Genomic DNA, 15,091 nt, shown 5'->3' with positions numbered 1-15,091 from the left:
TCTTCAGCCTCTGATGGCCTCTGGGAGGTGATGCAACACGACCCACAGCTCACCACATTGCCTATAAATAAATATTTTGATGGAAAGCTTTTCTGGTTCCACATTTGAAGCTGAGTAAAACCAAACATATGAGTACTGACAGTTCTTCAGAAAATTAAAGTGTGTTTCTAAAATCTTTACTGTGAATATTACATGGTTACAAAAGCTGTAAAACAGTCACAGCATCTAACTTATGTAATAAAAATCCATTGTTATTCTTACTGTCATCATTTCCTTAAAAACAAAAACAACACAACTGTCGATCTAGATCATGAATAAGGAAATAATGCAGTTGTTTATATTTAAACAAATTTAAGTGTTTTTAATGTTTTGTAAAGTACTACTATCAGTGAACCAGAGATTGTAGATAATGTCACTCATATGTTTGTCTTGCTTTCATTTCAAGAGTCATCATTGGCTCTGATCATTGCCTCTTAGTTCCAAATTTACAAAAACGTCAAGCTCCTAAGTTAAAAATTAATACACTAGGCTACCTCTTCTCCCCTTTTAACACCATAAAGGGCATTTAAACAAATCGAGGAACTTTGTACCCACAGTGCTTTGTCTTGGCTGTGAGTCTGACCTTTAAGATACCATAGAAAGCTGTTTCCTAAACACATCACTAGAGCTGTGGACATCTAATAACTGTGCCTCCCAGTGTAGAGATACCCTTTCACAGTAAAATAATACCCTAGTTTTTCTCTGCAGACTTTCTGCTTTCCTATTCTCAAGCTATGTGGGTTTAGTTGGAATAAACCACAGTGCCAGCCCCCCTGCATGCATCAAATCAGTGTATCACCCAACGCCAACAACCAATGGCCTTTGTGATTGGCTCAGGGATGAGCATACTAACCAATCAGGGCCAATGATGACCTTCACTAAGCATTCTTGAGAAATAACTTTTTCTTCTCTCCTGTATGAGCAGCCAAAGGAAAAAAAAAAGACCTTCCCTCTTTCCAAAGAATGGAACCCCTCTCACTGCTGAATGAGTGGTAGAAGGATTTGAGGTCCGGAAGTGTGGCAGTCACGATGATAAAAAACAGAAACAGAGACCCTGGAGCTCCTGGGTGGGAGTGGGGGAGGCTCACGTAGAAGATGACACCACAGAAGATCAAGCTTCACTTTAACCAGGCAGAGCTCTGGACTTTCAGTTACTAAGTCAATACATTTCCTTTAATGTTTGTCAGTCTGGGTTGCATTTTCTGTTACTTGCAACATAAAGAGACCTGAACTATGTAGGCAAAATAGCCTAGAGTAGATACGAATATTTGGGCCCCCGAATTTGTACTCGGGAACTTTAAAAGTATTTCCATGCAGAAAAACAGATTTACTTTGCAAAAAAAGGCATGAGAGTAAGTGTCTACTTTCGAGATTATTCTAATCAGTGGATGCCAAACAATGGTAAACCACTTTTTAAAATAAGCTTTATATTTACCCATTTGTCATTTCTGAGTATCTCATTCAACAAATAATTCTGTTAAACTTTAAGAGTCACATTTAAAAGTTTAGCATTGACTTTAATATTAGAGCTGAAACATTTTCCATGTGTTTATGCTTTTTCATAAGTTATTGTTCTGCCTTGGGAAATGGGATTGAAAGGAAATAGAATGAGACTTGGGGGACAGGAAAACATTTCTATAGCTTATTATTTAAAAAAAAAAGACTATTCTTTCTTTGTCCATTCTGAACTTAGAAATCTATTTTTCTATATAAAACTGAAATATTTAACAATTCATAAAAAACTAAGCATTTACATTAAAATACAACCTTAAATATAGCCCTATAATTTACACTAGGAACCTTGTAAAATATGATGAATATACATGCATGAATACCATTCAACATTCACATGGAAAAGCAGCATTACATACAACATAATAAATATCCAGGAAGTCAAATCCACAAATTGATCATTATTCTGATTTAGATTCTTTTCTCCAGTTAAGACTTTTATACTTCTTATATAGTTTATTATAATAATTTTACAAGTTAGGCATTAACTAATTAAAAACAGAGTTCAACTAATCTGACTGCTGAAATAACACAATCCTCAATATTTTACAGCATATTTTAATCTATAACACTTATAAAACTGTCATTTTGGCAAGAAATGCACATCCATATAACTAACTACTCAATAACTTCTTTTTCAATATATAAAAAAGTCAGTTGATAGTATGAAAAGAAACAGGAGCTAATATTATTTCTGAGATAATTTCATTGCCTTAGCTTTTCTGTTTTGGCAATAAATGTCTTAAGGTTTAATATATATCATAACTTAAATAGTGTATTTACAAAACATAAAACTTTTTAAAGTGAAATACTATACAAATACTGTTTTTACACTTTTAATGGGTACTTTGCCTTATAATGGATGCAAGTCCTTTACCTCTGATTTTCCCACATACTTTCAGGAGCCCTTCTTCACACAGTAATTCAGAGATGGGTTTTTTAATAGTGGAAACTGGTCTACAATTAAAATATGAAGGCAAAGATCAAAGGTTACTATTGTATGTATACCTTCTTGAGATTTTTCTAAGGAACAGTCCTACTTAAAAGCTGCTTATAATCCAAATTACACATTTTACTTTTTTACATCTTAATTCTTTCCTTTTGTCACTAAATATCTCTAACAAACACTTTTGAGGAATATTATATCACTTGTGAAAATTAATTTTAATTGTCTTTCTTTTGCAGTGCATGAAAGAGGAAGCAAGCACCCACTATTTCTGTTAACTTTTCAACATCTGTTTCTATGTACAAATACTTAATATAATTTCTTCATCTAAAGTACTGAGAGAATAAATGAGATTCATGTGTACTGCTCCTTGCTGCTATAAGAGTCGTCTTTTAGAAGTGACTGATATTCACCCACCACTACTGAGTTCCATAACTAAGTTCCATAGTCAAGGATCTTATCTTGAGGATGCACCAGTCTTTCTGCATAAAGGTTCTTTCTGATTCTTTGTTGGTTAGGAGCCAAATTCCTTGTATGTCAATATATATTTTCCAGATCACCCAAATATGAACCTAAACCTTGCAGAATCCCTCCGAATGCACATGCTCAGTGTGTGATTGACTGGACATGGACAAGGTAAAGGGAACTCTGAGAGGGGGTCAAGGCTTTGGGGATTCTGAGGGCAGTGGGCTTCACCAGCCCTGCACAGCGGCACTCTGCTGTTGTCACTGAGGAGTATTGTCCAAGGCTGGATAGAGTGGTTACTTGCAAGTGTGGACATCAGTCATGCTTTCACACCTCCTGCAGCGAACATAGCAGCACCAAATAAACTTACACTCACACCTCTCCACGTGTCTGACCACATGGGTGTTGTAGCCACGGCCGCAGCAGAGGAGGTTGCAGCCATCCGCACCCTCAGACGTGCGGTTGCATTCTCTGCCTTGTGTCCCTGCGATCCCTAACTTCTTATCCTCTACACAGTAATTGGGAGACTTGTTAACGTAGAGCAGATCGTCCTTGTGGATGGGTACTTTCCTCTGGTCTTTGTCTCTCCTGCGCATTTTCCTCTTGATTTTCTCTGAGACTTGAATGCTGTTTTCATATTTATCTTTCAACAAATGTCCAATCTTTTCAAAAGAAGACATGGTTTTCCAGCATGTTTTTACAGCGCAGGAGCCGGAAACCCCATGACAGCGGCAGTCCACTGACATCAGCTTGGCAACAGCCTGAAACAAACAATAGGAATTGAGTCAAATGTCACCCATAAAGGGCTTTTACTCAACAACAGATGCAAACTAATCTAATCACTTATCTTTCTAGGTCTTTTTCCTCCTGTATAAAAATGATGATTTTGAACATAAAGGGTCTTTCAGATTGCTGAGGGTTCAAATGTTTTGTCCTTCTCTTGACCCTTTAAAGCAAAACTTTCCATGTCAAATTTAAGGTAGTAGACCAGGCTAATATTGTTATTAGAGATGATCTGAGATAACAAAGAAAAACTATTTTATTTCTAATCTCTCATCTAATTTTTGGTGTGGGGGGGATGTTCACGCATGTCTCCATTTCCTGATACCATTTAGCACCTGGCTCCTGAGTGTGCTCAGGGGACCAGCAATGACAGCGTCACTCGTGAAAAGGCGCACTTTCAGAATCGGAATCTGCATTTTAATCAGATCCTCAGGGGACTTCAATATGCACATTAGAATTTGAGAAGCGCTGATAGAGGAGTCATCCTCAACTCACATAGCACATGAAAACATTTGGGGGAACTTACAATGCTCAGGCCTCTGAGATTCTGATTTAATTAGCTGATGTGGGGGGTCGGTAATGGTATTTCTACAAAGCTGCTCAGATGATTCTGATGCTCACGAAGGGATGAGACCTACTGACTGAAACGAGAGTTCTCAGGTGTGACCACTGTAGCAGACGGTTACATTCATGGAGATTGGGGGAGATGCTATTCCCTGGTCACAGATCCCATGAGAAACCCTGACTCATCAACTTAAGTTGGATAAAAAGAAAAAAGGGCTGAAGAGTGTGATTTTCCAGAAAATTTTTTCCCCTCCTCTGGAAAATTATTTCAAAACATATGTCCTGTGTTCAGTGGATTAGTAACACCATTCTAACACAGAAAGGGGCTAATATCTATGTATTTTTTTTTAGTTCTGTGTGCTGAGTTTAGTTTATGTAGACTGAGAAATTAAATGAGATTACAAATATCTGTAAAAGCCCACTGCCTGGCACACATGAAGGTCTAAATGAATGCCCCCTTTCTCTGAAGAAGGTACAGTAAAAATGGAGATAAACTTCAAATAGGGCAAACAGTGCAAAAACAATAAGGAGATTTAAAAAGTTTTGGGGCTCTTAATTGCTTGCATACCAGGCTAGTCAGCATAGCTTCCCGCAACCTCCAGAGGATGGCAGAGCAGATCAATAAATCGTCAGGGCTAACTGTAGAGTTGACGTCTGTCAGCATGCTGGGTAAAGTGAAAAATTGATCTCTCCATTCAGTAACTAGGAAATTGTGTGTGTAATCTCGCCAAATAAAGAAAAAAACCCACAGCCTAAATTCCACTTACAGTTCTTACCAAAACGATAACATGACAAGCTTTAGAGTTTGCTATTCCTTTTGTACCAAACCTGACATTGACATGTTTGGGGATGTTACATTTCCTAACAAATTAACCAAAGTTTCTGAACATCTAATTAGACAGAATATTTCAAACAGTTTATAATATTTGCAACCTGAATGAGAGCATATGGCATTGATTTAGGCAATATTCGATACTTCTTACTGGTGTTTAAAATAATAAACAGAGTAATATTTAAACCCTGTTCTTTACAGACGGCAGCACATATGCGAATGTGCTTTTTGAATTCACAAACCTGAGAAGTTAATAGATATGTGTACTTCTTATTAACTCAGGCAAAACGGTACCTTTCAATAATATGAAAGCAATTTATAAAGTATGGCACACAGGCTTATTTGGTTAAATATAGTGCATTTGACATTCACAAAGCCTTCAATTGTTTAAAATGTCTCTAGGCACAGAAATGTTAAAATTAATGCAGTTTGCCTACTTCTGTGCAGATTTTAAGTGCCTGAAACATAAGAGAAAAAGGGCTCAATCAATGCTAGGTAATAACAAAACAAATTGCCCAAAGAAAACCCCAAATCTAAGATGTATATTTATGTGTTTAAATCTGATCAACGTTCCTTATAGCCATCACCTAGTGATTTAACACTGCCCTTAGCTCAGGATCATGATTGAAGAGTTGACTTTTTCTTTTACGAACTAGTTCAAATATCACGTATGGTTGTTGCCAACTTGTAAAGTGTAGCAGGCAGAATAGATACTCACCAAAAACTTATTGAATAATTAGTCTAGTTCTCTGAAATGGTTTTAACTCAACCTCTATTGGTAATCCGAATTGGGAAGAAGTAATAAAACAAGAGTCACTGCTGGCAAGCCAATGGTATTGGAAGAACTTGATTGACAGTGGGAGTCCATAAGAGTGACACACTGCCTTACAGGTTTGAAAGATAAAGAGAGACTGACTTTCAAGTTCAATGATATAATCTGCTGAATTTGTCAAAACTTTGAAGGGATTTTCCTGCCTTAGAAAGCTAGCCCTGTTAAATATCTGTAGTTAACTATAACTTTTCAGGGTTAACATTTTAAAGAACTTGCATTTGATTACTTTTTAATTCTATTACTTTTTTGGTTTCTATCAATAAGTATTAAAAAAGAAAGAGTGTTTTTATCTTACATACACTTATTCTTAGGTAGAAAGACAAATCAACTTCAAGGAGAATAACTTGACCTGCAATTTAAATGATATATCCAAGAAAAAAACTTGGACAGACAGGAATTAAAATAAATCAATGTAATGACTTCTACAAAAATTTGATGAAATTCAGAGTTCAAGGCAGATACACACACACACACATACACAAACTATGGAGCTTAGTGGTCTCAGAGTACATTTGCATAAATATTTTACTTAATTTAGTTTTATAGGAAGAAATGTAGGTAGTTATAAACATGTACTTATTATTCCAGTTTTACAGAAAAATAAACAGTGTGGCTAAGACATTTGTCATACATAAGGAAAATTGGTGTTACATGACATAAAATCTTTATATGAAGCTGGATAATTTTAGTAGAAGAGAAAAATGCTACTATATTTAATAAAATTTCATGAACACTTCAAAAAAAGTATATTCTGGAGATTTTTAGCTAGGATTCTTAATTAATGCTCAATAGCCTTTCCCAACCCCAGTGATAGCACAGCCATTTTGGGGGGACGGGAAAAGTAAGAGAATAGCAACTGAATGAGTTGTATGTGGTTATGAGAAAATTCCTTTCTCTACTTTAGTTGAGTTGTTAAGGTTTATAACGATATTAACAGAGGAATGTTTTGTTAACTATTGCAAACAGATGTGCCCATTTGGGTGGAATATTTTCAAACTATGGGAGAGCAATTAGGAGGGGAACATTTAATCTACTGGGCTCCTTTGTGTTAAATTTTGGTTTGATGCATTTCTAATGAAGTGAAATATGAAAGGCAAATCATAATACTTAAAGGTAAAAAAATGGAAACTGAGAAGTGGGCTAAGGAGTGACGGTCCCACAACTTTGACTTAGGTAACACAGCAGGCAGAGACTGTTTTCCAGTGTGTCATTCAACCCAAACTTTTCAGAAATGACCAAAACACTGTTGTGAAACATTTTGTGATGAGCATTTCATTTTGTCAACTATCAGATGATTTGTTTAAGTTTTTAGGAAAACTGTGACATAAGATTGGATGATACATGTGGAATTCCTATTCCTCTGACCCATTTTGTGCCTTTTAGTCCAAAAATATATTTGAATCTGCTGAAAAGCAAAAACACTTATGTGTTGTTCAAATACTTATAAATATTCTTGAAACAGGTCAATGAAAATTTGGGGTTGGGCCCTTCCCACTTTTCTGAGTTAGTCATCATAAAACAAATTATGGGGTAGGAAAACTTAAAAGTTTATGAGGTGGACATGGGAAGAATGGAAATATTTTAAGCACACCAAAAGAAATACCCATAAATATTCCAAGTCACATTATTCCCAGAAGTTCTGCCCCTGGAAGACATCACATCATTCTGTTAGCCAATCACCATTCAGCAACATTATTCTTGGAGTCATAACTTTAGGAATGGTGTCAGAAACCAAGTGGGAATTTAAGGTCAGCGGTTAGAAAATCATCTATCCTGCTCATAGCACTACTAAGCGCCAGTACCCACATTTCTCTGAATGCTTTTCGACATTTGGAGTTTGGGATTTTGAGACTGGGAAAATCAAATCAATTGAATGCAGACCTTGAACTTTGCTCAGAATATGCCCATTAAATTAAAATTCTATTTGCCAGTATCAAAAACGGAGTTGATTATTCTCCCATGTTAGATAATAACCTGGAAACTTGGTTAGTTTGTTGTTGTGGTGGTGGTTTTTATATTTTTGGCCAGCAAAAGAAAGAAAAATACAAAAGTGCTTTGCTTTGCAATACTTAGAAGAAAAGAACCATAAAACACCTCAAAATACCCAGGTAATATTTTTTAATATTTTAAGTTATCATCTAGACTCATGTGAGAAAAAAATTTAAGTCAAAAATCTTTTAAAGAATCTAAAATCTTAGTAGAAAACTTAAATTTTACATAAAATGTGTATAAATGTATAGGCTAATTTTTCTGCATAATTAGAATAATAGCAAAAACCAGAGAATATAATGATATGGTGTTTTGCCAACAATGGATTAATATTGATGCTGAGTAATTGTTTGTTTTTAATAAAATTAGAATATAAATAATAGTTTAAGACACAAGTTAATAGTTACAAAGACAAATAGTGTTATTTAATTAAAAATTCAAACAAGAATAAAACTAAATAGCTGCCTACCATTATTAATAAAATACATTTTAGAAGACTTTAGGACATTTCATAAGTTTGAAGTTGACATCATTCAAGAGAATCATAATATGAGTTTCTGAGTTTTGTTTCCTGGTTAAAAATTTAAAAATTTCTCACAAAACATTTAAAGAATGTTTACAAAAGATATAAGGTTAAAATTAATAATAAATATTCATTTAATTGTTTTCTTATTTTAAAAATATATTATTTTCACTCATCTTGGTGCTTTTTCTTGCTTAACTGTGGAGTTTTAAAGAACATATGTTAATTATAATTAATCTGTTTTATATTTATATATTAGAAATCATTAAAATTCCTTTATTGGATAATATTTAAATTAAAGCAAAAACTAATTTATTTATTATTTTAATGTAAAACTTTAAGGAGAAGATACATATGCATAATTATAGTGTTAGGCAAGTTACTTTAGTGATGTAAATTAACTTTTAAAATTTCTAAACAAGCCCTATCCAGGTAGCTCAGTTGGTTAAAGCATTGTTCCAATATACCAAGTTTGCAAGTTCCATCCCTGGTCAGAGCACATACAAGAAGTAACCAATGCATGAATATGTGGAACAACATATCAATGTTTCTTTCTCCCCCCCAACTGCCCTTCCTGTCTTTCTCTAAAATAAATAAAAAAAAAAAACAGTCAATACAATTTTAAAGATAAATTAAAAAAATTTTAAACAAAAATATAAAAAGCTTACATAGTTACTTACTATTTTTCTATTTTGCACCTTTTAACTGAATATTCAAATTGAAGAGTAAAATTTGAATTTCATGTGTTATAGTGATATAGTTATTGAGATTTCTGTTTTTGTATTTTAAGCCAAAATAGTTAAGTAAAAAAAAATGGCTTAAGCTCACAACTATTCTGATTAGGTTCCATTTATTCATTTTCCAAAAAATGTAAAACAAATGCAACGTACACTTTAACTATTCCTGGGAGATACTGAAGCTTGTTTTATTTCAGGAGGATGTGACAGATTGCAATGACAACTTTAGGACTTTCACAGGTTACTGGGCATGTTCAGTGATATATAATATGTGCTGATATTCCTGTTCTGAAAAGATTGTAAGATAGAAAATATATATTCATAAAAAGGTTTTGGCTGTTTTAGGAAAGTCACTATGAATTACCAAGTAATTCAACTACAGTACAGAAGTCAAATGTTATTGTGTCAATATTCATTAAGATAAATATATAAAAGTTAAATTAAGTTACAAATTTTTCAGTTTTAAGAAAATTTAGTATAAAAAGCCAGTATCCATAAAAGAGGTTAATTAGATGATGATATTTCAAATTTTCTCTTGCTGAATCTTTACACTTTTAAATACCATATATTTAATACACTTATAGCTTCTTTTCATTTATATCAATTTTACAATGAACCTACATAGTTTTATAATAAAATATATATTTCCCTTAAAAGACTTTGTTTTACGAAAACAATTAGTTAAATATTGTCTATTCTGAACGTATTCAAGAATGTTTGCTAGAGAAAGGCAAAACTGATAACATGTCTAGGTGACATTGCCCACTAAGAAATACATTTAAAATAAGTTCAAATTTAAGGAAATGAACTTTGACCCAGTCCCACTAGGAAGGCAGATACTGTCGATCTTATTTAGGCTCTGCCACTAACCAGCTAAGAGGGTGGAACCAAATAACCCAACAGGTACTTGTACATCGGTTATTTTATTATTCATGTTTTAGGTATATGAAGTGTACAGTCACAAACACATTCTATAACAAGATTGAACTCATGTCAGATGGAGAACTTAAACTAAATCAATGTGGTCAGTACAGGCACATGAAAGAAAAAAATATATAAATGCAGTTACACATAGAACACACACATGTATAATAATATGTATATACATACATGCACATATATTTCTGCAGGTATTTTTTTAAACTACTTGAACAGATTCATGCACAAGTGTAACCCTCATGTTATTGACCTAAAAGCACTGGATTTTTTCTCATTTTCTAATACGTACCTGCCTTCCAGCTTCATTGTTATGAAGGTTCATTGCTAACAGTACTTTGCTTTCTTTTTCCGTGGTGTTTCTGATGGGGGAATCTAGGAACTTGCGGCTGAACCACATGCCGTACTGGACATCGTCGGAGCAGCCCCCCCAGTGCCAGCCTTCGCTCGCTGAGCCACCGTTCTGCAAGGTGGTGTCACAGGAGCACTCCGTCATGTTGCCTGCACTGCACGACCTGGTCACTGAATGCACCAGGCCCGCGGCCATCACGGCATAAATGAATGCCGTTTCCTTGGTACCTAGAATAAAACATAAGTCGCTAAATGAAAGAGCCGTATTACTCTCTGTTTATATTTATAATAGAGCCTCCTACTCATCCTCTTGCCAGGGAAGCACTTTTTCAATTGCTTACAATGGGTGCTTTAATGAATATGTATTTAGAAAGGATGATTTCCTATTGTTCTAGTCTTTTTAAAAAAGCAGCATTAATTTTGAGTATCCTGCTTGAGGGGATTGTCATATATTAGATAGCATTGTTCTCATACCTAAAAATATTTAATATAAAATGTATGTCAATATCTAGTTCAGTGCCTAATGGACAATTAAAGCTCAATAAATACATGTCAAATTAAAAAAAAAAAAACCTTTTGAGTGGATACTGTAAATGGTATACAATGCTCCCAAAGAGTCCAGATTACACTTGTTTTTAAATTTAAAATGTGCTTTCCCTAAACACAATCTGAAGAATTGGGTGCAATTTTTGTTCACATAAATAACACATACCAGAAAGCAAATTAAAATTAAACCAACCATAAAGCACTCAGTTGATAAATTATAATTTAGTTTCACGTTAAAGACTGTTCTTTTGTAGGACATTGTGAAAAACAGTCCTGACATTATTGAATAACATGAAACCATGGTATTTTTTATATAGTACTGGCTAATCCTTTTACAGTCTTAAAGATAACTAAAATGAAAGATAATTGAAATGTCACCAAAAAATGTTATGGAATATTATTGAATGTGTATTTAGCACACCTGCAATAGCGTTTGAGCTAAAATATTGGAAAATTAAAGGCTCATTAAGGCATAAATAAAATGGACTAGAATCGACTCCGCAGGCGACTTTTTTCTCTTTCGAGATGTTTAGATTGGAGTAGAAACAATTTCACGCCCGTTGTCCAATAACCCTTTTCAACAGCTGATGTCTTTGCATTTCAGCAACTGTGAAGAACACATCCCTCCCCGCTCCACGCCCCTCGCCCCGTGGGGGGGTCAGGGCTCCTTCGGAAGGGTGTGCGGGCCAAAACCCAGCAGGCCCCAGGCGGTGCTTTGGCGGCTGTGCGCGTAGAGACCCGGTGGGGAAGGGTCAAAGGTGGAGGGCGAACGGAAATGAATGCGAAAAGCAACGAATCTTCCAGAGCCCGGGTCCTAAAACTCTGTGAGTCTACTAAGATTCCTGGAGCCACCGTGGGTCTGTGTGCCTTTAACCTTCCCGAGTCACTAGGCTCGTGGAAGCGGAACTTTGTTTTATTGCAGCTTCCCGCCCTCGGCTGCGCGCAGAGCAGGGCAGAGAGGAGACTCCAGGGTCAACCAAAGCGGTCGTGCCCCGCTTAGCCGCACGGTGGGTTGCACGGGACAACCCCTTTTAAAAGTCACCATTATTCCGTGTACCTGGTGCTCGGAGGAGCCAGTAAACACGGTGAGGCTTCGCTGCGTTTAGCCACTTGTCCCGGGCTTGGTGATCAGCGGAGCCGCTTAAATCAAAGCAGATGGGGCAGCAGGATTCCCTGCAGCCGACATCATGTTTCTCCAGCTGGCGACCCAAGTAGGGGGGGCCCTACGGGTCCGAGGGGTCGGCGGGGTGGAGTACCAGAGTTTTTCCCCAACTCAGCGGGGCACAGCGGGCGGGAGGAGGAGCTGCGTCCCCGAGCGCCGGCTCCGGACCTGGGGAGTCACCCTCTCGGGACCGCACCTGCACCCGGGGTCTGGCGTCCGTAGCTCCCAATTCTTGTCCACGAAATTACCTCTATTGGAATTTAGAGAGCGACGGGACTACACAAGCACTATTTTAGGTACAGAGATTGGAGGAGTCCTCGTCCTCCGTCCCGCGCCAGCCCCGCGGGTCCCGGAACTCACCACTGCTCAGCTCGTAGCCAAAGAGCGGGCCGGTGCCCGGCGGGGCGGCGGCGGCCACCTGGCAGTTCCATCTCTCGTGTCTGAACTGGCTCCTGCACTCCTGAATGCCCAGCCGGGCGCCCTCTCGGACGCTGGGCAGCAGGTACGGTTTCCTCTTGCACAGCTCCTTCTGGCGGCTGGTCAGCGGCAAGTTGGCGCAGCCCAGTTTCTCCGGAACCCCGAAGGAGGCGATGCCCAACCACCTGTAAGACACGGCCGACCCTGTCTCACGTCGCTCGCTTGCTGTCCTTCCCAATCCCAAATGTTTTCCCCAAGATTAGGTTATCCGCCCTGGGGTCCCCTCTCTGTACCCCTCCCTCCTTAGTTTAAAGTTCCCCGAGGCTGGGTACCTCGTTCGTCTCATACCCCGTGCGTCTCCGCTGCCCCCATACTCACATCCAGTTTCCTTGGGCTCCGCCAGGGAACAGCGCGAGCAGGGCTGCCCAAAGAGCGCACAAGCGGGACAGTCCCAGGAGCGCCGCTCTGTCCATGGCCCCCGCATGGATTCCCCCAGCCCCAGCCACTCCTCTTCTGCCCTCCCAGCCCAGAGGCCCGCCAGACCAGAGGTCAGTTCCCCAGCACTAAGATGTCCCTCGTTCTCTTCCTCACTGCAGACAACATAAAAAGGAGGCCAGCAGTGGTAGGGGTTCTCAGCGGCCTCCCATCGCTGGCAGGGAGCAGTATGAGGAGGTGGAGGAAATAGCTTGAGCCTCTTCTCCCGCGCCTAGCTGGAGAAGATGTACAGGAGATGCGGGAGAGTCCCTCGCACTCCAAGGTGAGAAACTTCTGTTGATGTAGCTGTGTCTCCATCGCCCCGGGCCTCTCCTCCCATCTCCTCCCCCTGGCCGCGCCTGGAGCCTGATTGGCCAAGACGCTGCCCCGCACTCATCATCCTCAGATCTCAGGATCTCATTGGCTGAGAGCGGTCTCCACGGGAGGCACTGGGTCCTCAGCTGGGTCCAGCCCCTCCAGACTCCGATGTGTTCATGACCTTTCCTGCGGCCACTGTTTCCAGAGCGGGTCTCTACTCGAGAGTAAGGGACTCAACCCTAAGACTGATAGGGGCGCTTCTGTCCTAGTAACCTTGGGTGGAATCGAGGATCAAATGGGAATGGGAGACGTTTGAGTTCCACCCATCCGAGCTGCATTTGGATTAATTACCCTCTGGGTGGAGTGGCTGGAAAATCTCACCGTCCCCATTTCTTTCCTCTCCTTCACCTCACAGGAGAATAATCTTTTTGAGTCATAGTTGGTACCAAACAAGTTGACCTTTCAACACTCTGCTTGAGGTCTCATGTGTCAGGAAGATTGAGAGGCCGGGTGAAACGCTGTCAGGCTGGAGGCATCGTCATCTGTGCAAGCATTCATATTTAGCGAAATGGAAGGTTCCAGCCTAGCACCTAACCTACCATATTTACATCATGTTGTGTGATTTCCTTTTCCCAGTTCGGGTCACATTCTTCATCCTCGAAAGCACTGTCAGAAGATGGAGCACAGAAAAGGCATGTGAGCGACAGCTGTCCAGAGAGTTCTAGAATAGAGGGGGCTCTATCCTTACCCTTCTTTCCAGTCTACCTTATGTCTCGCAGGGAGACTTTGGCAGAGGCTACAACTAAAGACAGATTTTTAAAACATACTTATTAAACACTTACTGTATGGCCAGTACTGTGAGGAATTATAAAGACAAGATTCTTTCTCTGGAGTACACAAACCAGCCATGGAGAGGAGTCTAACACAAAGTAATGTGAGGTCCTCCGTAAAGGAGAGTATGGAATCCAGCCAGGTACTCGTTAGAGCCAAAGAGAGTTGGGAAGCAGAATGTTACGGTGCCTGGCAGTTTAAGGTTAGTTGACTAGTGTTCTGCAACCTCAGGGAGAGCTCTGAAGGCAAGTGGGGCTGGCTTAGCTGTGCTGTCAGAAAGCCCTGGCACACCTAGTTGGTGACAGGAAATGTGTCCGAGAGGCATCAACTGCTCCTCAGAGGACCTAAGAAATATTTGTAGATTCTCACGTGCACAAATCAGCTTAGTGGACGCCAAAACCCAGACTTACTCAAATAAAAGATCTTATTATTTGCTTTATTCTCGAGCTAAAGGATTTGATTTATTGCAAATCTCCTATATTAGCCCAGAGCAATAAAAGCTCACTGAGATTCTCATCATCGCATTCACTCCTTTATTCAACAAGTCGTTATTGAGTGAACACCTTGTACTATAAGCCACATTGTAATTTTTAGAGAGTCAAGTTGATAGGGTGTAGTTATTGGTCCAGCGATTTCAGCGAATGGCTAGTGGCCTTTCTGAAACTCAGAGGCTTCCTCCAGGACACTATTCTGTGAGCCACTCCAGGAGGCATTGCTGTGCCCCCACCACTGGGCCCAGTACATGAGATTCTGGTTCGGAGAGAATGCAGTTTATTGAGTGAATTAACATAATGAGGAACATTCTGAGCAGATATCTAAGTGGCTAAATGATGA

The 15,091-nt window shown here is 38.9% G+C and overlaps 1 protein-coding gene across 1 annotated transcript; it reads right to left on the bottom strand.

Annotated features, from left to right (window-relative positions):
- Positions 1 to 2,974: 2,974 nt before the first annotated feature.
- WNT16 (Wnt family member 16) lies at positions 2,975 to 13,151 on the bottom strand. The gene is made up of 4 exons (XM_037139675.2): positions 13,013 to 13,151; positions 12,578 to 12,819; positions 10,451 to 10,737; positions 2,975 to 3,723 (listed from the first exon to the last, which is right to left on the bottom strand). Exons 1-4 carry the CDS (start codon positions 13,105 to 13,107, stop codon positions 3,259 to 3,261), a joined length of 1,089 nt encoding a protein of 362 aa, XP_036995570.1. The 5' UTR covers positions 13,108 to 13,151; the 3' UTR covers positions 2,975 to 3,258.
- Between the last annotated feature and the right edge of the window lie 1,940 nt (positions 13,152 to 15,091).

Source organism: Artibeus jamaicensis, unplaced genomic scaffold (genome assembly GCF_021234435.1).
Source record: "Artibeus jamaicensis isolate MK-2021 breed Jamaican fruit bat unplaced genomic scaffold, CSHL_Jam_final contig_540, whole genome shotgun sequence".
In the NCBI taxonomy this organism is placed as follows: domain Eukaryota; kingdom Metazoa; phylum Chordata; class Mammalia; order Chiroptera; family Phyllostomidae; genus Artibeus; species Artibeus jamaicensis.
The sequence above is the reverse complement of the archived record's forward strand: the minus strand, read 5'-3'. Positions and strand labels throughout refer to the sequence as shown.